This window comes from Zeus faber, assembly GCF_960531495.2.
Source record: "Zeus faber genome assembly, chromosome: 15".
In the NCBI taxonomy this organism is placed as follows: Eukaryota; Metazoa; Chordata; class Actinopteri; order Zeiformes; family Zeidae; genus Zeus; species Zeus faber.
In genome coordinates this window covers 7,378,399-7,406,369 of record NC_137194.1, presented here as the reverse complement: position 1 = coordinate 7,406,369, position 27,971 = coordinate 7,378,399, and the positions used below count along the sequence as shown (strand labels likewise).

Here is a 27,971-nt window from a genome sequence, read left to right as displayed (position 1 = left end):
GTTGGGTTTAGTTTCCTGAGCGATGCCGACGACAGGTGGGAGTATGTCGTCGTGCTACTTGCGTGGTTTTTGGTCAGAATATGCGCAAACCGCTGCAGTGCAACTCGTTGGAAAGTGATAAAGAGATAAAAAAAAAAGGAGCGAATAGAATATGTCAGGGCGAACGTGAGGTATGTTTATGTATTTGGGCGAGCCTATCGAGCTATCTGTTTAGCTATCTGTCTGTCTGTCTGTCTATCTATCTATCTATCTATCTATCTATCTAGCTATCTAGCTATCTATCTATCTATCTATCTATCTATCTATCTGTCTGTATCGATCGATCGATAGACAGATAAATAGATAGACAGATCTGTCTGTCTGTAATGAACGTATGTATGTATGGATGTATGCATGCATGTATCTATCTATCTATTTATCTCTCTATCTATCTATCTATCTGTTTGTCTTTCTATAATCTATCTATTTATCTGTATCGATCGATTGATGGAGGATAAATAGATAGACAGATCTGTCTGTCTGTAATGAATGTATGGATGGATGTATGCATGCATGTATCTATTTATCTATCTATCTATCTATCTATCTATCTATCTATCTATCTATCTATCTATCTATCTGTTTGTCTTTCTATAATCTATCTATTTATCTGTCTGTCTGTAATGTATGTATGTATCTATCTACCTTTATCTGTCTGTCTATCTATCTGTTTGTCTTTCTATAATCTATCTATTTATCTATCTATCGATTGAGCAGTGGTTTTTAAATTTTTTTTTTTGGTCAGTCAGTGTGATTTAAAATAATTGCATAAAACAGATAGAAGCTCACAAAATGCACAGGAATAACATTTCAATAAAGAATTAAAAATATGGGGAATCATAAATATATTTTTATATGTGTGGATCGTCTGTGTCCCGAAACAGACAGGAAAAAGGAAAATGCTTCTCAGGCTAATATCTTAATCTTTTTGCAAGTGAGAAATATTATATTATTAAATAAATATAATAAAAATAAACAATAAATAAATAGAAAATACATTTTCTTAATTTTCCACTACCGTTAACAGTACCGGTAACGTCGGAGCTTATCGATACTACAGTCCTTAATGATTTTGCCTCAGGGCCGTTTAATACTGGGTTGGTTCGGTCGGTCCAGCGGCCCAACCAGTTCCTCCGTTAACAGACAAGGCTACGTTTTTTCAGTTTTCAACTGTCCAGTTGTGCTGAACCTGTGTCCACTGCAGCCTCAGATTTCTGTTCTTGGCTGACAAAAGTGGAACCCTCTGCTGTTTTAGCCCATCCCCCTCAAGGTTTGACATGTTCTTCTTGACTGCTCACCACAGTTGCACAGAGGGGTTGCCTGAGTTACCGTAAGCTTTCTGTCTGGCCGAACCAGTCTGGCCATTCTCAGTTGACCTCTCTTATCAACAACGTTTTTTCCATCCGCAGAACTGCCGCTCACTGGATGATTTTGCTTTTCGCATCCATCATGCCACGGTCGAAAAACACTGAGATCATGTTTTTTTCCCCATTCTGATGGTTTATGGTAAACTACCTGCCATTAAACACTATTACCTGACGCTGCTGACCCGTATCTGCATGATTTTATGCATTGCACTGCTGCCACACGATTGGCTGATTAGGTAATTGTATGAATAAGTAGGTGTACAGATATTCCTAATAAAGTGCTCAGTGAGTGTATATGTACTGTATGTACTGTATGTATGTATGTATGTATGTATGTATGTATATACTATAATGTAATGTATAATAGAATATAACTTAATAATAAAATACATGGCGAAAAAGATCAATAAAAAAACAGATCTGGATGGGCATACTTGACATTATCATGGCTAAATCGGTGTATAAATCCAACATATCAACCAAAGAAAGTGGTAAAAGGCTTTTATATCACACTTACTCCTCTCCTGTTGATTTGAGATGCCATCTAGATCTGTGTCTTGAATTGGTCTTTTGTTCCCGTACATTTTTCCCCATTGTTCTATGAGCATCTGCTACTACTTTTTCAAAATACACATGTACAGTTTACACCACAGAGCACTAAGTGTCTCTCCTCCGCTCCCATATACAGTGTATTCTATATACAGTATATTCACAAATCCACCCATACGCCTCCATTGGCCTCCATTCCATTCCAGACTGAGCCTCGAGTGCCGCCATCATGCCCGGTGAAGACCAGCAGCAGCCCCGCCAGAGGAAGAAGAACAAGAAGTCCCGCTCCAGGGCGAAGGGGAAGGGCCCCAGCGGCAGCCCCGGTGACCACCAGGGAGGAGCTTCGGACGATGACCTCCTCCTCCTCCCCCCGGTCCTTCAGCCGCCCCCTCCCAAGAAGCCCGCGGAGGGGAGGCCCAAGGTGTCCGTGGCCAAAGTGGAGGAGGAGACCTCTGCGGCCATCTGTCTCCAGGTGCTGTTCCCCTACCTGCTGGCCGGGATGGGCATGGTGATGGCGGGCATGGTGCTGGACAGTGTGCAGGTAGGAAAAATGCTGGAGCTGAGTGTGTGTGTGTGTGTGTGTGTGTGTGTGTGTGTGTGTGTGTGTGTGTGTGTGTGTGTGTGTGTGTGTGTGTGTGTGTGTGTGTGTGTGTGTGTGTGTGTGTGTGTGTGTGTAAGGGTGGGGGCTGGTTGTGTCGTTGCTGTCTTCCTCCTTCCAGGCATCTCAATGGCATTTGGTTTGCAGCCAACTGGGCTTTTGGGTGATTACGTACAAACACTGGTGCTAGCTATATGATGAGTTCTCTCTCTCTCTCTCTCTCTCTCTTTCTCACAAAAGTGGCTATCCAGTTTCTGAGTGTATGCCAGTGCTAATTTAACCAACCAATAAGCAGAGAGCAGGGTGCGTATGTACGAGGAGTCTTAAAACCATGGGATTTAAACCTGGTGCCCTTGCATCAATAGACCTTTTGTACTGACAAAGTGTCCAACCCACGTAGCCATGTCTCCTTACCGTCACAGTGTGGGTTAAACTTAGAACAGCAGCTGAGATAGGTCATTTCAGACTAGAGATTATTAATATTAATTGGCTGCGCTCGTGACGCAAGGTGCAAGTCACCAGGATACAATACAAACAAGTTCATGGTTCAGACTCAAGGGAGGACAAGGAATGGCACACTTTGTGAATATTACCAAACATTCAGGCTGTGGCTGTCATCAGTATGGAAATTCTAATCGCTCTACTAGACCTATGTCCACAGCTGACATGAAATTAACAGATAAATCAGAAAGAAAGTGCCAGTGTCAGAGCTTTTCGCATGCAGTTTCTGACTCTCCATAGAAATGAATGACACTTTGTGCTGGAAATTCTCGTTGTCAATAAACACAAGTGTGTTCAAAATGGTCAAGAGTGATTTATTGAAAGATGATCGACAGCAGATCCTTGCAAAGAGAGGAGCGAGCTGAACACGAGTCACAAGGGCGCAGCCTCGTCTCGTGCGGTCTCGGGGTCTCCTCCTGAACAATAAAAGGGTGCAGTCTTTATACTGTGGTACAAACAAGCATCGTGACCATATTGGGATGTTTCAGCCTTGCCTATACTAACAGCGCTGTGGTGCTTATCATGCAAGCGTGTAGCTGTATGGCGATTTCCTGCTTGGGTGCTTTCCAGGCCTTGCAGTTGTATTCTAAGAACCTTATGTTGTAGATATGTGTTCATGTTCCAAGATGCATTGTGTGCGCGATACCTTATTTAACAATGTGCAATTATGGTTTTGCTATACAGCTTCAATGTGGTTAATAAGCTTACAACAGTATTTTCCTATACAACTTCCAGTGAGTTGTTGTTTGTCGGATTCAATGTTTAGACGTCCTAACCATAGGGGAAAAAAACAACTTCACAATAATCAGTGCCAACAGAATGTTAAAGAAATGAGTGTGATCTTGTTTTTCTGTTTCTGAACAAGGGCTCTCATGTAAACCTTCCTTCCATTTTTAGTGGTGATGGTTTCATATCACCGCCTCTTCTACTACAAAGGATCCTGTCGATGACTGTGCATATGGGGTCAGTTACATTGTGATCCGCCTCCATAAAATACCATTCCAGTGCTCATTTCATCAGTTGACTCAATTGGGAAAGTATCAAATGGAATGATTTATTGTGGTGTACAAGTTATTGCTTCAGGTCATTGAAACAAGGCCTGTCAGTTATCCAAATACACCAAAAAGTTTACCTCCTGCTACAGTCTCATGGATTCTGTTAGATTTGAACAGCAATACTGCCACCAACAGCGATAGATAGCACACTGAAGCAAACCATTAGGTACTGTAGAAAAGCTTTTAAGGGAATGCCCGCTTCAAAAACAAAAAAAAAATCACTGGCGGTTTCACCTTTCACCCCAACAAAACAATATTGTCCATTGTTAATAAGTATTGGCATATTTGGAAGTGGGATGAAATGCTTAATCAGTGATTTTGAAAGCGTTGTTATTTTCGAACACAAACACACTGAGAAAATGTAGAGAGTTTGGTTCGTGGCAATTAGCAGGTCAGGAAACAAAATTTGAAGGGTCACTGTCCTTGTCATTATTGTTCATTGCGTAAATATTTTGTGTGAATTAAAAGATTTGTTTAGTTGGAGGATATAAGATAAATGATTTGCCTTTGTAAGCACTATACTGTCCAGTCATAGATGTGTGAGCAACAATGTCTCAAGGTTGTACCCTTCTCAAGGGGCAGATGGATAGAAAGCAAGATTGGACTTTTGAGCAAGATTGGGAAGTTTGTAAAATGCCCATACTCAAACTATGTTTTCCATTAATGACCACGACTTGTGATTACACTAACAACACAAATTGAATGGGAGAGAATGAGTCACGAGCCAGAGGGGGGAGGGGAGGGGGGGGCGAGAGCGAGGTAGAGTCACGCGGGCAGGACCAGCAACAATGAAAGTGCAAAGCAAAAACAAGAAAGTGACAGATCGTGCCGGTACAGAGGGAGAGGGAGAGGGAGGGAGAGAGGGAGAGAGAAAGAGGGAGGTAGAGAGAGAGAGAGAGAGAGAGAGAGGGAGGTAGAGAGAAAGAGAGAGAGAGAGAGAGAGAGAGAGAGCATCTTGTAGCAGTCGAGGCTGGGAGCCGGGTCGTCTTTCCTCAATGAGTTTGCGTGTCGGGCAGCGCAGACAGCCTTTCCCTGCTACGTCACAGCGGAGCAGGGCAGAGCAGGACTCCCCTGATGCTTATATGAGACGGAGCACGCAGAGAGCCGGAGAACTAAAGGGAGCTTCCTATCCCGCCGAACGCTGCCTGCTGCATTTCGTCAACTGGACCCTTTTTGGACGTTTTCCTTTACATCCACAAGGGAAGCTTTAATTTCTTCTCCTGTTGTGCGTCCACTTTGCCGCGTTGTCTGCCGCGTTGAAAGGAGGGCTGACGGATTACGCTAAAAAGGCGATCCTGCTGCTTCTACTGACAGCAGGCGGAGGGGAGTCTGGAGCCCCTCCACCCCTCACTCCGTACAGTCACAGGAAGCCACAGTAACACCTACACATCAAAGGTCTTTTTCTTTGTTATTCTCCTCTTCAGAGCTAACCAGTGGATATGGACAAATCCCAGACTCCTTGGATTATTGGACTTAATCAGGTGGACTTTGGAATACATTTCTTTAGGGGTTCACTACCAATAACTTGTTCCTGTTCTAGCCAGGGGAAGAAACGTGTGAGCCAACTGAATTTTTTCCTTAATTAAAAAAAAAAAGGCACATCTGTTCAAAACAAACTTGGTATTTTGACAGTAATGTCTTGTCAATTCACCTCTAGGCACTATGACAAGGGATATTAAACCTTCTTGTCTTTGACCTCAGATTACTAAACCATGTTTTGCTAAAAGACCACTGAGGAGCCATAGAAACTGTGTCATGAGGACAGTCTCCATGTCAATACGTACGTCAGTCCTTACAGAGCGACCTGTGAGTGAAAGAGAGGGAGTAAGCACATAAGATCAGGTGCCCTGTGTTTGTGCTGACAGGTGGACGCCTCATTAAACCACTGAATCACTCGCTGCTATGCCGAAGAGGACCTTACCTTCTTACTTTGTTTTCTCCTGAGTGTCCAGGATAACTTTGAGAAAAACCTGCACCTTTGAAGGTCCTCCAACTTTGAAAAACCTTCTTTGAAATCTTGATCAGAATTTCCTGGAAATATTGCCTTTGTCTTTGATAAATCAGAGGGGATGGTCTTGATGAATCAAAGACAAATGCATCGCTCCGCACCCCCCCCCTCTTGAGCATCCCCTCTCTGCCTGATTCCTTTGACCACAGGAACATTTTCAAAACAATTTGTCTTTGCCTCGGCCGAGTCACATTTTCTCTCAGACAGCCATGGGCTAACCAGCTAGTCCAACCGCTTAAATCCAAGACCCACTGTCCCCTCTTGTCTCTTCACCACTGAACCATGGTGGTGACTCGCCTGGAGCTGGAGCTGCGCTACCAGGGCAAGAAGTTGCGAGGTGTGACCTGGAAGTTGACCCGCTCTGAGCATGGCTTCCTTCCAGAGAGTTCCTGGCTCATCGCCGCGCAGGTCGCTGTGCCGTACCTGGTGTCCGGACTTGGAATGGTCTCCGCCGGAATCGTGATGGACCTCATCCAAGTATGAATGCTGGGCAATCTCTGCCAATGTCTGATGGATAGTGGAATGGATTAGTGAATCGGTAGATAGAGGGTGATTTATGCACGACTAGATAGTTGGGTTAGGTGATTAGTTGGAAGGACTGAATCGTGTTTCATATAATGGCTATTCTTACGTACAAGTTTACTCTTAAGCCCAAGAGTCCCATTTTATACCCTGCACAACATTGAAACATTTACAATGTTTGCAATGGGTTCAAACACAAATTATAGGATCAATAATCAAGATGGGCATAAAATGGACGGAGGGAAATGGGTAGTAGAGAGACAGAGGGAGAGAGATGTAGAGGAGAAAAGTGTAAAAAGTTAATCAGTGAAATAAATGAGAAAGGAAGAAGATAAGATGGTTGAATAGATGAACTCTTGAGAGATAGATGGCTAGATAGATAGATAGAAGCAGAGGCAGTCGACTATCGCCGACTATTGTACTGTGACCGTTCATGTTCAACAGACTGTGTCCTCCACCTCTCTGAGCCTTCCAAATCAGGTTATATAGAAATGGAGATGCTAGAAAGAATAGTGGAAAAGGGCCCTGGGAAACAATTCAGCAGTTAATGATTGGGTAGGAGAAGAATATGGTAGATGGAGTAAGAGATATTCAGTGAGACGGACTTGAAGTTGGTAGCTTAGGTTTGGCTGGGGGGAGGCAGCGATACAGACTGAGAAAGCATAACTCAGTTGCTGTTGTGTGTTGTTGTTGCTAGTTGCAATGCTATCTTTTTTGCATATCTTCTTGACAGCTAATGCTAGGGTGGCTTTAAGAGCTCAGTGCCCTGCAACTTCAGAAAACACATGCAAATTACGAAAAACGCAACCAAATTAACAGAAAACACAACCGCTTTAACAGGAAACACAGCCACATTAACAGAAAACACAAATATTTTTTCCTGTTTAGACGTTCATTATACATATCCGATCTGTGTCACATGTGGGCGAAACATCAGAATTGTGTCATTTCAATTGGCAGCGTAAACACGGCCAATTGATGGCCAGTCTTAATACTTTGAATAAACTGCCTACTCTAACTGCTACTTCCAGACCACATCCACCAAGCCTACACTGAAACAATGGCCGCTATAATATGAGTTCACATAGGGCAATTTAAAACACTGTTACCCAGAATGCAGAATGCTTTACCCAACGGTACTTTGCATCTGTGCATCAACATGCACGTTAGCTTGGTTTGCGGTCTGATTCTGGATGAAGAGGCAGCAGTGACGGCTGCTAGTGTCCCAAGCAGAAGTGGGCCGTGTCCCAAGATAGCCTCTAAGATTGTGACAGCTTGTCAGGCAGGACCCACTGATCCAGGACCCAAGAACAGTGTGGGTAAAAATAGGAACCCCCACCCCCCCATCCATACACCGTCCCAACTAACTCCTTCCCTTGCCAACATCCCTCACTTACCCTCCTTTCGTCTCCTATACCTTATCGCCCTCACTTCTGGCTTTTCATGACTCATCCTTTCCTTCCATTATTCATTGAAACAGGTTCATCTTCTCCATGGCTTCACTTTTAACATGTCAAGACTTTGTTTTATCTAAAAACTTGGATTAAGACGATATCCTTTTGCACTTTTTGGTGGCCACTCTTCGGCCTTTTGCAGAAGACGTGTACTGCTGCTTTGACTTATATTACATGTTATATTTACAGCTCGCAGCACCTGTCACTTTGACATCTGTGACATCTATGTCTCTTAAAGAAGGTTGCAACACACCCCACACACTGTCAAGGGTAATTCACTTTTTTCTCTCCTTGTCGAATGATACAAGTGATTTATTGCTCCATTATTTTTATTTATTTTTTGTTCTCTTCTTATGACACTCGGCTCCCACACTCTGTCAGCCTCTCATTCTACCTCTGCTCTAGTTCCTCCTTTTTTTATCCATCTTGGCAGAGAAGCTGTTCTTTAAATATACTTACTTTTATGGACCTGTGTGTCTATATATAAACTAATGTTCACTACTTCCAGAGTTGGACTGATATGGGGGGTTAGTACGAAATGTCGATTGGTCACCAACTGCTGGCTGTGTTGAGGGCCCCAGGTATGACATATGTTTGTAGGCCAACCCAAATATGTAAGTGGATGCATCGGGACTACGTTATACAGTAAATAAGTGTTCCAAAGCGTGTTTATTTATTCCGAGTTGAATCAGATTTGGCTGTTCAATGCAAATTTTTGACCATTTGGCGGCCTCGACTCTGCTCAGCTCAGCTCGGCTCGGCTCGACTCGGCTCTTCCTATAGGTGAGATAGGCGGCCGCCTAGGGCACGGGGGGCGTGGAGAGGGAACGATCGGGCGCATTTCGCGCACCTGTCTCTCTCTCTGACGGTACCGAGGATGCGCGCTCAAGTGATGTGCCCGCGATCGCCATGCCATGTTTTTATTTTATTTTAAGTCTCCTCATGGAACCATTCCGTGCGTAACGGGGACACTTTCTCCGTGACTCCCTCCCCGATCACCCCCTCTCCATTCGTTATGAGCAGAAAATAATCTCAACGATTCTACGAGTCGTGCCCCTTTCCTCCTTGTCCCGTTCCCACACTGGTTTTAGTTGTTTTATTTGGAGGAACGGGGCACGGCGATTGGGGAGCACAGAGAGCAGTGTCCGTATTATAAAAAAATATATTCATGATTCCCCTTATTTCCAATTCCCCATTTAAATGTTATCCCTGTGCATTTTGTAACCTTCTATCTGTTATCCCATTATTGTAATGCATATTGACGGACAAAAAAACCATTATGAATCTCAGTCGACAGACTGATGATTCGACTTCTCCGCTTTCAGAGGGCGGCCCTATAGTGAATCCATCGAGTCGTTCCCTCCACAACTCTGAACCTCTCTTGTCCTGTTCGGAACGTTACGACACTCGAAGATGCGGAAGCAGGAGAAAGTGGGTTACAGGGCCAGTCCAAGAATACCTAATGCTCTTACTTAACAGCGAGAGGGCAACAGTGTCATTCCCAGACGCAAGAGCGGTGTGAGAGGAACGGTGAATGCGGTGTTGACTGCATCACTAATGCTGAAGATGGTTTGGCACGGTGATGAGCAGTAGATCAAAAAAGCCACTGTAAATACATGTAAAGGTGGAGGTTGGACAGGGAGCAACCGCACCAACCCTCACGTTGGAACAGTGATGCTTAGCGAAGATAATTCCCTTGATTCTGAGTTGATGTTTTTATCCATTTGTGTTTGTATCCTCAATGCCTCTCCATATGCTATTTCCTGTGTGTGTGTGTGTCTGTCTGTGTCTGGGTGTGTGTGTGTGTGGTTGTGCCTGGAAGCACTGGGAGGTGTTCAAGGTGATCACCGAGGTGTTTATCCTGGTGCCCGCTCTTGTCGGGCTGAAGGGAAACCTGGAGATGACTTTGGCCGCCCGCCTCTCCACCGCTGTGAGTAGCGTCCGGATTTCCATTTCTGGCTTACAAATCTCTGGTTAGCACAAATTCCTGTGAAATAAGAATACTTGGGTTGTCCCTTCAATCCTAGCTTTTACAGCTTCTCATACATTTTGATGTCATTGAAGCCTGTACTGATACCAGGAAGCATTTACAGTGTTATTCACCATCAGGCTTACAGCTCTTACTTACTGCACAGTTTCTGCTTATGAAGCCAATTACCCGCACAACGTGCTCAGGGGATCAGACTGGTCTCTCTCGTGATTCCTTAAATACACTGCAGCAATATGTCCAAACATGTCACACACATTTTTCACTAGTACCTAAGTATAGTACGGGTTTATTTATTTGACCTTCATTTCTAACGTTTTATGACTAAATATTTCTAACCACTGATGCTAACAGCTTTGTATGGGTTTTTCAGGCCAACACGGGCCAAATGGATGACCCTGATAAGCAGTGGACCATGTTGTGCAGTAACCTGGCACTTATACAGGTAAGGCAGCTCTGCGTACACGCCTTGTTTATTAATTCAACAGCTCAGGCTATTCAAAATCAAAGTGTGAAGGTGTCTTTGGTGTAAAGTGATGATGTAAGAGCCAGCATTTTGAACGTCCATTTATTCTCTCAGGAGAGAATCCACCTTTTCACCGTCACAACCCCTCAATTCTGTATGGTCAACCTACTTGTAGTTCACAAATACACTTGACTACTGTTTTGCCCTCATGTTTGACATGGAATACACAACATAAGACTGCCTGCGCTCCGTGTCTCGTTGTTCTGTGTCAGTGCCGAATTCTGTTATTGCACGATCAATGAGTCAACCGCCAAAGGTTACTGTTTCACCAAGGAAGCCATTGCCAAGGACAATGACTGTGGCAGCGGTGATGGTGATAAGCCGATGACTTATTTGTTCATAAGGAAGTCACTTCTGTGGTCTCCACAAAACAACCCCTCCAAAACACACGGCAGGGTAAATTACGTATTAAAGGTTCACGTCACTAGATGGATGGCTTTGTGTTCACCTTTCCTCGTTGAGAATATTTCTGTCTCATGAATAAGCCAAGGAAATCAATAGAATATAGAATATCTCCTTATTCTCATAGTACAAGTAGGATACAATGAAATTTCTCTTATGCATTTGACCCATCCTACACTTAGGAGCAGTGGGCAGGCGATGATTCATCCGATATACTTCACAATTGGCGGGTGTATTGCGGACGACCCAACGCGCAGTGTCGAATTTGGTGCAATTTGAACACGCAACATGTGCAATATTAATACATTTTCAATAAACAGCGAGCCAGCGGGGGGCAGGGCTTCAGCGCTCTGCGACTGAGTCACAAAGAGTGTCTTGAACGGCCATGCTAAGGACTGAATCATTGCCATTTTGTTAACCTGCGCCCTTCACATGTCTTAGAAAGTTACATTACATTTTGAAGGGGTATGCACTCGTTCATAGTAAAGAAATAAACCTCATTCATCTCCTATTTTTGCTCTCTCCGGCTCCTCCAGGTGCAGGCCACCGTGGTGGGCTTCCTGGCAGCTGTGGCCGCTGTGTGCCTGGGGGCGGTCTCCAGAGGAGGGGTGGAGCTGGACCAGGCCGCCGTCCTGTGCGCCAGCAGCATCATCACCGCCTTCATAGCGGCGCTCTCCTTAGGTCAGTCCCCGTATTCACTAGTGACTTTGACTTTGTCTGTAATTTCATGATTCATTATTTCTCTAAGAAAATAAAGCGTCAATACAGTGAAAACCTTCAGCTTGTCTGTTGTAATTTTAGCTTGACTTTTCAGTGTCGACAAAGCCCCGACCATTTATTAACGCTCTAAAACTCTTGCAATCTCTGTACATCATCGCAAAACGTTTTGTAGACTGCAACAGGCCTGAAGGGTCCGGGGCAAAGGGCATTTCTTCGAATAAGGAAAAAAATTGCAAAGAGGTAGAAAAGTAGAATCACCACTGGAGAGGCCTGTTGAACGCGGAGAGCTCTGAGGGAAGCAAAGGATCATAGTTGTTGGGAATTGATCCTTAATAGTACATAAATGATAGTAGTAAAAACCTCAGAAGAGGTGCACACATCCATTTGATAGTTAGGGAGACACCCCGAACAGGCTTGAACAGCCATGTGGTAGATCACCGCTCAGATGTATGATTGGGGGAAACTCCGATTGGTTGGAATCGAGCCCCGTCAATGCAAATCCAAAAATCGATGACTGTGACGTACCTGACATGCACACTTGAAAATTGTTATTTTTTTAACCCTACTTGAAAACCACATCTCCCATCCATATTCTATTGTATTTGAATCAGTCATACATTATATGGACATTATTTACAGTTAGAACTTCTATTGTCCATGTTGAGTGTTTGGTGAAATCATCCTCAGTCACATTTAGATTGAATGAATGAATGCGGGAATATTGCTGGTAACCCTTGCCTGAATTATTTCGAGAAGCTTTGAACTCTAAGCATAATCATTTCAAATATGTATCAAAGATCATACGCTGTCCTTAAATATCCTTTCAGAGGGCTTTAGAGAATAAAACTGGTTCATTTTATTTCAGAGAAACCACATATGTCAGCGATAACACATGTTAGTGTAGTGGACTGTAATGCTCACTAAATAGCGTCTGGTTGATGTTTGTAGTCATTGAGAATCCTCCAGACATACAGGGCCTATTATCACACTGTTCTCCAGCAGGGGGCCTTGTTACATCCTCAGGGATCTCCAGCTCTCCCTGGTGGGGAGCGGAGGAACAACACGCTCTGGTCTGTCCTAGTGGAGAATTCATGGCAATGCTTTTATATTGCGCTTGATGCTGCGCTCCTCGTTGTGCCAAGATCTCTGCGTAAATGTTATCCCTCGCCCCCGTCTCATAGCTCTCTCTCGCTCCCGCCACTCCTTCTAGGCCTGGTGATGATCGGCGTGATCATCGGCTCCAGGAAAGTGGGGATCAACCCGGACAACGTGGCCACGCCAATCGCCGCCAGCCTGGGCGATCTGATCACGCTGTCGCTGCTGGCCGGGGTCAGCAGCACGCTCTACCAGTACAGAGGTAACAAGCAGGACACCGCTGCGTCGCCGAGTGGCATGTCCCTTAAAGCCCTTTATTAGACAAAAAAAGCAAAAAGAAAACGTATTTTAATCTGTTGTAAATATTATATGTTGAATATTGATATTTTGAATCAGGTTTTTCTGCCAAAAATGACTAATGAACTACAGAGAATGGCTTATCAGCATCTTTACACCTGTACCCTCTGAATATGTAAATATTAGTTGAATTAGCTGAATTACATTCAAATACTTCCTATTTGTTTGTTCAGGGTTTTGTGATATTGACGTGCCATTGCATAACTGACCATGCTAGAAAAAATGCATCTCAATAATTTTCTCTATAATCTTCCAAGTCCTAGTCTTAAGAGGAGGTAACAGCAACGAAAACACAGCTTGAGGGGAGGGGGTCTTTAAGTTGTCATACCATCAGTTGACCACAAGGAGGGGGCAAAATCCTTTTCTAACAACTGACTGCAGCCTGTGTGTGTGTGTGTGTGTGTGTGTGTGTGTGTGTGTGTGTGTGTGTGTGTGTGTGTGTGTGTGTGTGTGTGTGTGTGTGTGTGTGTGTGTGTGTGTGTGTGTGTGTGTGTGTGTGTGTGTGTTCAAGATGAATGGTACCTCTCTCTTTGGTGTGTTTGACCTTCCTAACTCAGATCCCTCTTTCTGTGTTTGCCCTATACCTAACCCTACGTTCTCTCCCCTCTGATGTATAGTACCTGTCCGTGTGTGTGTGTGTGTGTGTGTGTGTGTGTGTGTGTGTGTGTGTGTGTGTGTGTGTGTGTGTGTGTGTGTGTGTGTGTGTGTGTGTGTGTGTGTGTGTGTGTGTGTGTGTGTGTGTGTGGCCGCGCGTGTGTTCTGGTCACACTCTGTTTATGTGTATTCGCCCTAGCTCTGTGAATTCTATCAGAGGCATGTGGTTCCGCTCTACGTTTGTTTACGTGGTCAACCGGGCTTGTACGCATGGTCTGTATGCATGTGTGCGTTTTGCTTTGTTGTGTTTACACTCAATGTGTTGCCCTCCCACTCCGGCAGATGTATGGTACCTGTCGCCGCTGGTGTGTGTGGTGTTCCTGGCGCTGATCCCGCTGTGGGTGGTGGTGGCCCGCCAGAGCCCCCAGATCAGGGAGGTGCTGCGCTCCGGGTGGCAGCCCGTCATAGTGGCCATGTCCATCAGCAGGTATACACACACACACACACATAAATGATGCATGTGCATTCAATCTATCATGCTCTCTTCCTCTCATTTCCTCAAGTAGATGCACTGACAACAACGACTAATAGTAGTCTGATTATTCACATGCTTTATGTTTTTTATGTTTTTTTATTTTATTTCTCCTTTTTTATTAAAAAAATATAATTGTACCTGCATTTTTTTTAACCTGCTCTCTCTCCTATTCATATGCTTTTATATCTGTTATGTTGATTATTATTATTGACGGGGCTTGGTTTTGTCCATGCACTAACTCGTATTGATATCTTAAAGGGTCCTGAAAGCATTTCTTAATGTTTCCACACCAAATCCCTCCATGAGGACTGGGTCCAAATTTTCCGGCGTTTCTCTGTTCCATTCCGTACCGAAAGAAATTGAATCGGCAGCAGGGGGGTTGGGGGTGATTATTTTTTTGGGATACAAATGTTCCACCGCGGGATTGTAGCGTGAAATAAATTGCATGGAAAATCATTTGCGATGTGGAACGGCTGTAATTTATTACCGCCAAGTTAACCGAGGCCTTCGATCGTCGGCCCGTTCGGTCCACGTCGGACCAGCGGGGGAGAAAGCGTTTCGGAGCTGATTTCTGAGCACATTTTATCTCCCTTGCGTTCCCTCCAGTTTCGGAGGCCTCATCTTGGACAAGACAGTGAGTGACCCCACAAGTTCAAGGGCATGGCCGTGTTCACGCCGGTCATTAACGGTGAGTCGAGTCGCCGCTCCGCGGACCAACGTGAGCGTTTGAGAGCTGGGGAAGGTGATGCGGTGAACACGGTTGGAATAACACAGGAGAGTGAAAGAAGGGATCCGAGCGTCTAAAGGAGGATTAAAGCAAAGGAAGAGGCTATCAGAGCTGAATGGGAACCAGAGAGAGAGAGAGAGAGAGAGAGAGAGAGAGAGAGAGAGAGAGAGAGAGAGAGAGAGAGAGAGAGAGAGAGAGAGAGAGAGAGAGAGAGAGAGAGAGAGAGAGAGAGAGAGAGAGAGAGAGAGAGAGAGAGAGAGAGAGAGAGAGAGAGAGAGAGAGAGAGAGAGAGAGAGAGAGAGAGAGAGAGAGATTTTCTGACATCTTCTGACCGTGTGGCCTGGAAGCAGAGTGACCAATGCAGGGAGTTTCTGACCGGCTGGGCAGGAAGGCCCGCTCCCTTTCAAACTGTTTAAAAAGTTACTGTAGCAGTATATCTTAAATCTATGTCATCACATAAACGTATATGCACACACATAATGAACACATCTCTATTTCAGCACTCACACACTCATCCAGGTGCTTGCGGTCAAGCCTTGGACTCATACTGTCTTGTTGTGTGATCATATAATCAAACACAGTTGTGTGCACTTTTTAACGCGCGTACTCCGCATACTGTTTGGCTCCCGTTGAAACCAGTTAAAACCAGTTCTGGTCGCCCCGTCGTCCGTTGTGACAAACTCCTTCCTTGGTCACAATGTGAACCATGACCTTATTAATGTGTGTGTGTGTGTGTGTGTGTGTGTGTGTGTGTGTGTGTGTGTGTGTGTGTGTGTGTGTGTGTGTGTGTGTGTGTGTGTGTGTGTGTGTGTGTGTGTGTGTGTTTCCTGAGTAAACTGTTGGTCTCAGGGAGACAGACGCTCTCGATCACGTCTCTGACCTGAAAACCAACGTCTGTCTGCCGCTTTGTTTCAAAACCACCGACTGACAAACTGCAGATTAAAGCCGCCCTTTAAATTTCTGTCACATTATATGTTGAATGTTGATGTTTTGAAGGGTTTCGGCAATATGCAAATTAGACACACACACACACACCCACACACACACATACACAGAGTTGGTCCGCCGCATGTGCAATCTATTTACAATGGAAAGAAACACTGAATTACAACCTTACGACTTTGAGCCCCCCTTCGGACTAATTGTTGCCCAAAACTCTTTCCACCTTACGAGGCACATTTTGATGACGTCAGAAACCCGGCTCGCCTGCACCTGATTCTGACTCCTTTTCCTTGGTGGTGGTGGTGGTGGTGGGTGGGGCGGTGGGTCGGTCTTTAAGAGCTGCAGGGAAAGTCGAAATAGACCCTAATGGCCCACACGCACAATGTTAAACGGGCACCGCTGCCAAGGGCTGGAATTACCACAGCGCCGTCTGCGTCTCTCTCTCTCTCTCTCTCTCTCTCTCTTCCTCCCAGTGAGCTAAATGTCATTTAGACGGCTCGCCTCGTCTCATTCTGGCTGAAATTGAGTCTGGCTAAGCCCGGCGCTCGCTTACCCTCTAGGAATCACTGTGATAAGTGAAGACCACTTTTATAAATTGAATATAATGTTTCTATCATTGCCTAAAACGTCAAAACGTTGATAATGGTGAAATATAGCTGTTACGAATGTGTCTATATTTGAATTTTTTTATTTTTTTTCCCCCTCTCATCCTCTCTCTATGTATCTCTCCATCCCGGTCGCTGTCCCCGTCGTCTGTGAATCCTAAATTCACCAATCTGGTTTGAATTTCCCATTTTCTCTCCCGCTGGCTCGCGCGGAACAGTACATTGGGTATTACCAAACTCCCCTCGAGTCCTTTTCCAATCTCTCCGAGAACATCTGTCTTGGGTTTCTTTTTGGGTAAATACTTGAATAATTCTAACAGAATTTGGCACAGATCTCCCTGTCAGCACCAAAGTGGAGGGAGTTGCACCCCAAAGCCCTTCTGCCTCCTGCAAAAATGTGGCGTTGAATGAGTAATGAATTAAAGGCTCAAGTCGAAGGGAACCAAATGGCACAAAGCTAAAAGAGAATTGTCAGTGCCATTAAATGTTGGAAACCCCGTACCAACCCGGTGACTACCCCGTACTCAATAAAGTAATATCGTATCTAATAAAAATATATACTTTATCTTGCATTGCAAAGCCAGCTGGAGATGCCGGTTCATTTCAATGAGCTACAGAACGATATAAGACTTTTATTTCAATCTTCTTCCCGATATTGCTTTCCATGCGTCATGCTTGTTTGGCAGACGTACTGTAGGGGGCATTAGGTATTGTATTTCCTTGTGCTCGTGCTGTATTTTGTTGTTGTTGTTTCCTTTTGCTTTTTAATGCGTTCTCTCTGCTTGCCCAGAGGTTTAGCTCTGATTAGGCCTGGTCGTTTTTCAACAGCAGTCCCCACGGTCTTCTGAAATCCGGACACAGTGTGGCCAATGTTTCATAACCTGGCCAATGCTGCAAGTGAGCTGTTGCATAAAAGATCGCCCGTTACTGACTGTAAAGAGACGAAAAAGAGAACATTATCATCTTGGTCATCAATCCTGTGAAAATGGTATTTACTTTGTAAAAGTCATTTGAGGTAGTGGATGAAATGCAATCAGTCAGTGCGTTGACATGCACTTTAATCAGCAGAGGCAGTATTCAGACTATTGCAGCTGTCATGTAAACACCTTACCCGGATTATCTTAATCGACTTAAACTAGGGCTGCACAATTAATTAATTGTGGCCTGGGGCAATTTTTTGTCAATTGCGCTGACTATCTTGCACCGTCTCAGTGTCCGATTCACAACAGATATTGCCGAATGATATGTCAGCGCAAATACGCCCATAACGTTTTGCTGCTGAGTGCAATTTGTCCTTGTTTTTAGTCTGATTGCAATTATTCATGTGGCAAAGAAAATAATCCTTGCATCCGTGCGTCAGCGGGAGCCCGCTGCAGGCTCCGTGAAGCGTGAACACACACACTGGCAACACGGACGCACAGGGATTTTTTTTTTTTGTTTCGTTCAATTTGGAAAAAGTAAATACATCTAAAATGATAAAAAATACACAGTTTTTATTTGTTTCATTTAAAGGAATGGGCACGTGCAGTGGAGCAGAGATGTGCATTGGAGTCTCCGTTTATGCCACTGCCCTGCACTTGCCTGTTTTAGTAATAAGCAGTCTTAAATAAATATAAAACGTAATAATAAAGTAATTATCCCACAGTTGTTATTTTCATTTTAAGTGAAATGTCAAATTATAAGGAAACCCTTGGGGGTGCTGCGCTGGCGCCGGGGGGGGGTAGGCGGTTGGCCGTTTATTTTTTTGGGGGTTTTTTTCTTGCAAAAAACCTGCACGTGTAATTAACTGACCTTCTTGTTTGAGATAAATTTGTGGCATTCTTTTTATTTTATGTAAAATGTAATTTACATATAGCCTTAAGAAGACTAAATTCATGTGAAGAAAGTCCTATTTTAATTCAAAGTACATTCCAATGTATTTATTTCTAGGTTTGTAAAATACATTATTATCCTGAAGACAGTTTTCTGTTGATTTACAAAGTGCAATAAAATAATTGTGTTCCCCAAAATGGATGAATAATCGTGATCACAATATTTTGCAAAATAATCGTGATGATCATTTTAGCCATAATCGCACAGCCGGCACTTAAACTCAAAATCGGTGCAAGCACGACCTGATTAACTGGATTTCCCCTCAAACATTCGTACACACCTTATGATCGGCGTATCCAAACTGCGCATGTGCCACAAAACAACATTTATATCCGGGCCCTTTTTGTGTTGAGTTTGATGAGGGAGTTAAATACAGTGAGATATTCAGGAAAGTGTCCTAGAGGAATGCAGACATTGTGTTTTTCCCGGACGGCGGAGCGAGTACCGCCTTGTCAATAACCCGACGATAAGCTCATAACCATCTTGGTCTTATGGAGCCAGAGCTTTATTGGCGGTGGGGCTGAGTCTTAAAAAACCCACCAGAGAGTCAGAGGAAGGAAGCAACACGCCCGCCTTGCTCCAACATGAAGAAGAGACCTCAAACCATGCCACCTGGATATCCTCCCGGGGCCGTGGCTGCATTTGTTGCAACATTTTCTTAATTCATTGAACAATCATTTTCAAAATGACCACCCTGAAGCCCGTCATAATAAGTGAACTCAGCTATTGAGACCCTTAGGACTAAAAACTGCTGTTGATAAGTTTCTTATTTTTCCATTGGCTTCCACTCAGTCTGACTTCACTGGTTTTGCTTGCTCTGGTTTCTACTCTTGTTTAATGTTTTATCTCAAAAGCGCGCGTACATGGCGGCGTCAGAGAAGGTCGTAACTGCAGCTGCAATGTAAATACAGTACAGTCGTTGGTTCCTCGACAGAAAATGCACTCCCTGTTTATTGAACTCAGTCAGGTGTTAGCTGAGCAGTTATCTCTCACTTAACTTGACAATCATCTCCCCTTCTCCCTCCCTCCAGGTGTGGGCGGTAACCTGGTAGCCATTCAGGCCAGCAGGATCTCCACCTACCTCCACTTCTGGAGTATCCCCGGGGTGCTGCCCTACAAGATGAGGCAGCACTGGCCAAACCCCTGCATCACCTTCTTCTCCTCGGGTAAGGCCGACTGGATGTCTTCCGGGAAAAAAACCCTCCAGTTCTTAATCCCATTCAAAACCATTTTCATGTGGTCATTTAAGAGCAACATGTTGGGGCAGTGGTTGAATAAAGGTTGAATTTTCGTAGATCGGACATGACCAATAGTAAAGGGTTGTTCTGTGTGTGTGTACAGTTACTGTTACCACTCAAGAATCCGGTGACCCCCTTTTTCCATTCACTTCCTCCAGTGGAAATTTCGCTGATATTGACTAAGGTTGTTTCGGTCCCTTTATCGTTAGGGCTGCTGCCGAATCTTAATTCACTACAGCTGGATTTCCTGGTCATTTTTTCAACCATCAAGAGTCGGTAACGTGGAAGTCAGTAATTTAAGAGTTTAGCCTCATGTCTCTGAGACATACACTGAGTCAACTCAAACTCAAACTGCTTCTGGACAATATTTCAACCATCAAAAGGGTTACTTGGAAAGTTATCTTGGATGGATAGATGTTAATTACATAGAATTTTGTTTGCTACAGAGAAGTAGAAAGCTGAATTGAAAGAAATATCGTGAGTCAGTTGTTATTGTTGTGTGAGACAAGACGATTTAGCCGTGTCTTACGACTGTAAAACCACAACGACAAAAAGGCTCCACGTGTGTTAAATATTCTCTGGGAAACCTGGAGCTGGGAACTGACCGGGAGTCTTTCACAGGCGTGAACTCCAAGTCGGCGCGGGTGCTGCTCCTGCTGGTCGTTCCTGGTCACATGGTGTTCCTCTACGCCATCTCCCTGCTGCAAGGCGGGGAGGCCTCCATCACCGTGGCCTTCACCGCCTGCTACCTGTGTGCCGCCCTGCTGCAGGTAAAGAGACGCCACCGAATGTCAATAAATGTGCTCAGTGTGTCGTTAACACTGCCGCTGAAATGTGGTTTTGCGGTACAAAACCACATTTAGGTTGTAACATAAGTAGAGGGCCTCACGTTCAGCTGTAAAACACTGGCCTCGCGTGTAAATGTGCAACGAGGTTGTGTGCGTTTGGAACGGCTGTTAGCCGCCCATAGCAGGACTCTGAAGGTGAAAGGTGCTCAACTCTGTAAAGCCCAAACATAGGCAAAAAATTAACAAGGATTTTTTTATCTCCTCCAGATGTTGTTGCAAGAGGCCTCTGATGCAAAAATGAAAAGGGTTTTCAAATGGTTTTCATTTCAGGTTTTTAGGGAAATGATATTGATAATATTGCAACGTTGGCCCTTGTTGGAAACAGAATTTCTATATTTGTTTTCACATTGTCTGAACAAATACACAGAACAACTAGCAGAGTTGATTGCTTATTTGGCCCCACAACAGTATATGTCATGAATAATAATGACAAAAGTCATTTTTTATGAATAGTCATATTAATTAAAAAATAAACCTGGATAAAATTGTATTTACAAAACTAAATTCCATCTCAGTCCTAGTGTTCAGTCATGTTCATTTGCAACGATAGTCACCAAAGACAGTTGTCTTCCTCTGAAAAGCAGAGCCGAACATTGCACTTGCTGCATAGCGTGTCGGTGTGTCGTTTATTGCAGTGTCTGCAGCGTCCTCTCTTCGTCTTCACTGGGAAATGTGGGATTAGGGCTTGGCATACACCCAGTGGTGGGTGTGCAGACTACGGGTGTGGCTTGCCTCAGTCGCCTTAATGCTGCTTAATTTCCCCTTGAAAAGGGATCATCATCTCATCTGGGGAGTTGTGCTCTTCCTGTACCACCTGCAAGCATTTCTCCTCGAATGGATACAAGCCACGGTCCGACTTCCCAGAGTTTGTCTTTCTTTTCCGTCTCCGACACCGTCAAGTTGTTCACAAAATGTAATGATGTCAAGAGATTGGAATCTGTTGCTTGGCATCTCATCAGAAACAGGGGTGTAAAACGTGTCTGTCTCCCCATACATACGGACTCCAGACACTGGCATCAGGCCCATCTTCAGGTACCTGCCAATAACTTTCAAAATTTCCCTCTGTATGGGTGTTCCGTTCTGAAAGCTGTACTCATTTGTGTTATTTGTCAGAGCCTGACTCACGTCTTTTGACACAAACTTCTGGAAGTATCCCAGCAGTGTGTGGAGGGAAAAGGCATCATCGGCGATATCAGTATTGAGACCGATTTAAAAATAAATAAATAAATACAAATACAAATAAAATAAAATAAATCTTTTTCAGCCAGCGATACCTGCCACAGGGCATGGTGTGTTTGTTTGGTTTGGCCTCAATGTCTCTATAATCACCAGCTGAGCAGTCAGTGGGTTGTTGGTTTTCTTTGTCCACTTCCATTTCATTGCAAAATCACTCTCCATTTTGAACGACAACATCCTGCACAGTGTGTAGAAGACCTCTCATTGCTGGTGGCATTCTGAAATGGAAAAAGTAAAATGAAATCATAATAAATATGTATAAATTGTACATATGAGGATTATATTGTCGTAGATAACCTGAAGGAATAGATAGGGTGGTGGACAGAGCGTTCTGGGTAGAGAGCAAAGTATTTTCCAGGCTAAATAATTTCAATGCAAATTAATCCTAATCCTATTAACGCATTCCACCAAATTCACACAATGCTCTCTGGTTTGCCTGTTATGCTCTCTGCTTATCATACTAAAAGGAATACTTACAACCCCCAGAATACTTACATCCCCACATTCAGGAACATTCTCACACCTGTCCCCCTGAACACTGCAGCAAGCGTCCCCCAGAACATTCAGAACCTGTTCCTGCCAAATGCAACAAGCAGCTATTTGGGCAGACAAATTTCAGGGTCAATGAAATGTATTTTTTTTTAACTGATAAGATACAGATGGCGTTTTAATTACTGCAACTACAAATAATTTATTAAATTCTGGTCTAAACTCAAAATGATAAGAGAAAACACATTTAGAACTTAGTTATAGTGACTCATCAGACATTGTTTCTATTAGTATTTTTCCATATGTGAACATGTGAGAAGTCCAATGTCCTCATGTAATGTGTAAAGGGAACATGGAATTTTAACTACCAACCTCACCCACATATGGATGTCTGTGTTGCAAATCCAGACAGAACAAGCTCAAAATCAAATGTGACAAATGTATTCCACAATAACTAAATGTCTACATGTTCTAGACATTGTAATGCATCAAAGAAGACAAATATTTAAGGCATTTCACTTACTTGAATCTTCCAGTCCAATAAAACAAAGAGATGAGCTTGAAGGAAAGTTTGCAGGTTGTGTGAGTTCATGGCCAGATGGCCGGACACATAAACACATTTATTATCCCATAGCATTGCGAGGATAAACACCAGGACCCTTTGACTAAGTAAACGTGGAATTAAAAAGTACATGAAGAGATTTTTTTTTTTTAGGACAGCTTAAAGTGATGTATGTACTTTTGCAACTGTGGGCCTGACGGGGTTAAACATCTCGGGTGTGGACAAATGCTGTTTCTTTCATAACTCTGTCAAGGATCCCAACGTGTTTGGAGCTTGCAGGGTTTGGCCGCAGTGCGTTGCGTTGCAAAATGGGAACTGAATTGTCCTTGGACGTGTAGTCTGATACTTGTTTAGTGCCTGGCAATAAAGTCCCCCTGTAAACATTGGCTGCGTTGAGCATTTGCTTCGCATCAACATCCCGGTGTGCACCGTGCACTGAAAGAGTCCAGGCAGCTGATTGAGACCTGACACGTGGACACGTGGAAGCGAGAAAGCTCCATGGCACACACTGACGCCGCATGGACGCCAGCGTCTGATATAGAGGCTCCTTTCTTCTGGATGCTGCCATTGGCAAAGTCGAGGAGTAGACTGTGGGCATTCTCAAAGTGAAAGTCAAAAGCCATAACTTAGTGGAGCAGGCGGGTGTCATATTCATCAACTGCGGGTCCCAGAGGCCTTTTGGAACTCGCAGTTGGCTTATCTGCTAAAGCTGTCATGCGCTTGTCTTAAAACTTGGACGTTTTTTTGTTGAAGGAATTATGTGTTCCTTCAACAAAAACTGTGAGGAACCACCAATGCTCATAATCTACCGTTGCTTGAATGAAATGCTAGAACAACTGTTCTATGGGAAAGAGGAATGTGATCTTCAGAAACCAAGACCGCCCAATATGACCCCACCAATAACCGTCAATTTATTTATTTATTTTACACCCACCTCTGCCCCCTCCGCCTCCAGGTGGCCATCCTCCTCTACGCGGCCGACCTGATCGTCCGTCTGATGTGGAGGCGGAGCCTGGACCCGGACAACTTCTCCATCCCTTACCTGACGGCCCTGGGTGACCTGCTGGGCACGGGCTTCCTCGCCCTCTGCTTCCGCTGCGTCTTACTGGTCCAGAGCCTGAGTCTGTAAACCCCCCCCCCCCCCCCCTTCCAAACTCCCAGAAGGAAATCTGATCTGCGTCCCAAAACTCCTTTTCTACTGCTACCGGTCCTCCTCACTCCCAACTCCAGCAAGGAGCTGACGAAATGTCACAGCCGATGGGCTTGCGTGATGTTGAATGTGCTGTAGCCTATTGATGAACTTGGCCAATGACAACCTCCACTAAACTGAGACCCGCGGCTGCCATGCCACCGGTTGCACCGAATTGCTCAAGTGTCTGCGTGGTGTCCAAACTTTGAGGGTGTGACCCCCGTGACATCACCCTCAACATCGCAAAAACCCTCAGAGAGGGAGCGGGGATGTCTGTGGCCGCTCCGGAGCCGTGGCCAAATCTCACTTCACTCCTTCCACTCCAAAATCCTAACCTCCATGTTAACTGTCCTCTGGAGGAAAACGTCTGGAGCTATAGCGGTAGCAGTAACTTTTTTCTGTTTATTGTTTTTTGGGGTTTTCTTGGGACGCAGCCACACCAATGATTCACACATAGACTCCTTCTTGCTTCTGATTGGACAACAAAAAAGGCCATTTCTTTCAAGGTTGTCACCAGGCAGACTCCTGTAGGCAGGGCTCACGTCCCACTGAACTTGGAAACCCATCCCACCTGGTGTAGACGCAACGTGGGTTGCAAATGAACACCCTTTGACTGGGGGAGGAGTTTGTGACTCACACATCGAACCCCTTCTGAGAAAACGGCAAACATTTTTGTCTTTGAAGCCTCGACTTTTTGACTGTTGTAGGCCAGTATATGTATGTATACCCGAAACCGGGCATGGACCTGGTTTCAGGTTACCCCAGACCTCAGCTCGGGGGACTTCGGCGGATAAAAAAAGATAGGAATTGTGCTGTTACTGTGAAACACTGAGACTATTTGGGGATTTTGGATATGGACTTTTGGCTGCACAACCAAGACCTGGGGTTTCATTATGAGTTTTAAGTGAAAAAAGAAACAAACAAAAAAAAAAAGATTAACTGGAATGACTCAAATACTGATCCTCAAAGAACAGGGCAGCATACTGTGACATGGAAAGGAGATGTTTTGTTCTTCAACTTCCCCTGAATCGTAAGCCATAGGTCCCTTCATGAGGCGTCGTTAAGCCTGTGCCTCATCAAACCCATTCACTTGATTCATCGCCTCGTGCTCGACGGTACTCAACGTTTGGTCTCGCACGGATGTTTTCTGCTTCTGTTCCTTGACAGGATTATACGCTTTTTATCCACGAAATACCTGTAATTTGCAATATTTCAACAAAAATGTAGAATTATGCAATGAAAGAAACGGAAAACATAGTAAACCGTACGTAGCTCACGTTTGTGGTATCATGGCTCATGTATTTGTCAAAGAACGGCCATTTATTTTACATTTTAACCATTTCACATAGATTGTACATGTTTTTTTGGTGACTATTTTGGGTAAAGAGAATTCCGTTTTTATGTCGTGTGTTTGTTTTGATGTTTTACGTCAGCCTAGCCTTACTGTCCACTGTCCAGGACAATCACAACCATTAAAGCCTCATTTGCATCAGTGCGCGTGACAAGCACACATTTTACTCTCGATGGGAATAAACGACATGCATTTTACAATCCTGATCAGAAAGACTCTTGTACACAATAAAACAAATATTAACACACTACATTGGTGTCACATCACATGTCGTTTTCTTATTCAATATAGTCCAGTGAGTACCACGGGAGGCGAATTTTGGGGGGGAAAAAAATACTTTGTGTCCCCAAAGTAACACAAACATGTCCCATGTGCTCATGAAACTGCGTGGATGATGTACAACGATGCAGGCTGTGAAGTTTCTGGGGTTTGCCTGTGGTTTAAAAAACAAAATAATAATAATCTTTAATGTGATGTGTGCCAGTGTTATTCGTGCTTTGCTTGAAAGTCTCTCGTTGTCTCACTCATATTACTTACTATGACATGAAAACTTCAGTCAACGAGCGGTCATCCATGGGTTTAAATCATACATGGTAGAATAAGTATGGCAGTACATGGATGTCAAGTTTCACGTCTTTTTGCCAAGTATTGCCGTATGTCTTATGTCCGTGTTATGTCTGTCTTAGCCAGGGGAAAAAATAAATAAAAACACAAAGATGCGTCTTGCCGGTAAGAACACGCCCTGCTTGACCCAATGCAACTGCCCCTTTTGATGTGCCCTGTGTACAAGTTATCTGCACTTATTGTCGTTGACACTGCCACTTTAGGGAGTTATCAGGCTTCGGCGACACGCCTGCACTCCAATGCCTTGTTGTTTCTGTCGGAGGTTTTTGTTAAAAACACGCGAGTCACTGTCGTCCGAGCTGCCACGGCTGTGTTTGTTGTACGCCTGCTCAACAAGGTTCTGTGGCAAAATAGCAAATAGGCGCATTGGTTGTCCTGTGGATTCCGGGCGGTTGTATTTTTCGTAGGAAAAAAAAAAAAAAGACAAAGAATAAACCGAACAAACAGTGGAATCACGTGAAACTGCTCGTTTTTATTTTTGAATGGTTCATTTTGGCTGACTCGTTTGAGTAAATGCAATAAAAAATGTCCTCACAGTCATAATAACCAGCTGCAATGTTATTTTTTCCCAACATTGTATACATAGATTTTTCGCTAAGTGACATGTAAACCTGTCTTTTAATGCGTCCTGAACCTCCAATAAGGAGAGTTTCTGGCCACAATGTATTTTGGAGCCCCATTCATGACGACACGCCTCTGAAGAAGTGGACAGCAGGCAGTCGTGACTGTTGAGTTTGCCCTTCACAGTGAGTTACCAACCCAGCGTATCAGATCTGACTCGGAGAGGATTTCCACAAAAAAGCGGACGGATCTTCACATACTAGCGGTGGGAGTCTTTTTCCACACACACACACACACACACACACACACACACACACACACACACACACACACACACACACACACACACAGCCACACACAGCCACACACACACACACACTTTATATCAGAGGGGAGAGAACGTAGGGTTAAGTATAGGGCAAACACAGAAAGAGGGATCTAAGTTAGGAAGGTCAAACACACACACTTCATTATTTAAATCACCCATCGTTCCATTCATTGAATCTTCCTTAGTTCCTCAGAGTATTACACAACTCGATGACTCCAACTTCCTTCATGACTGCAAGAGAGTGAAGTGGCAAAAACAATCAAGCTGAACCAAAACGGGAAGTCGCTCAATCAGATAACGCATTCTGCATTATCACCCATATTCCACCAGATCCACTATTGCACAATTTAAAGGCTGATCTCTGGGGGAATTACGTCCGAACGTGGCCCCGGTCGGGGACGCTCACATTCCGTATCCCGGGGCTCCGTGTCCGGTGAAACGGGGTTGTTTGAGTACGACGTGGACGAGTCAAATGATCGTCATTGTAGCAACGAAAACAACCGATGAGCGAGCGGGACGGTTCATTACATGACGGTTCACATGTGCAATTAAATTGCCCCAAAAAAAATAATAATAATAAAAAATGAAAGAAGTATTACGCGTGAGGATGTAACATGTAAAATGGATGTAAAGAAATCCACTACCATTAAAACCCAAATCTCTTCCCTATGCTTCCTAACATTAACATAAATTCCCAAAAAATTCCGCTCTGAACAAGAGCCTTCTAGTGACACCGACTGTGGGTGGTTGAACCCTTCACATTCGTGTGTGTGTGCGTGCGTGCGTGTGTGTGTGTGTGTGTGTGTGTGGGTCTGAACAAGGGCGGCTCTGAGCAGCAGCTCCCGTCCCGGGCTCTGACCGCGGCCCTGTGGTTGTTTGCTCAGGCCTACCTGCCCGGAGCTAAATACAGCCGACTCAGCGAAAAAAGCCGCCGGGGCTATTACTGGAGTTAGCGAACACCGAGACTTCGCCCCCGACGCGAGAAAAGGCCTTGGGTGAAGATTGCTCTTGAACAGTGTTGAAGATTTTTTTTTTACAAAAAAGGGGTGGCATTCAAGTTTAATGATTGTCCAAATGAGACATCGATTTG

The 27,971-nt window shown here is 44.3% G+C and overlaps 1 protein-coding gene across 1 annotated transcript; it reads left to right on the top strand.

Annotated features, from left to right (window-relative positions):
- The first annotated feature begins 29 nt into the window (after window positions 1-29).
- On the top strand, window positions 30-27,814 carry LOC307241478 (solute carrier family 41 member 1-like). Its single transcript, XM_080015609.1, is given in 12 exon segments — window positions 30-170; window positions 2,162-2,496; window positions 9,916-10,023; window positions 10,454-10,525; window positions 11,545-11,689; window positions 12,939-13,085; window positions 14,117-14,261; window positions 14,916-14,955; window positions 14,958-14,997; window positions 19,487-19,621; window positions 20,315-20,463; window positions 23,784-27,814. Coding segments are annotated over 11 exon segments (1,467 nt in total). The 5' UTR covers window positions 30-170; window positions 2,162-2,184; the 3' UTR covers window positions 23,958-27,814.
- The last annotated feature ends 157 nt before the right edge of the window (window positions 27,815-27,971 follow it).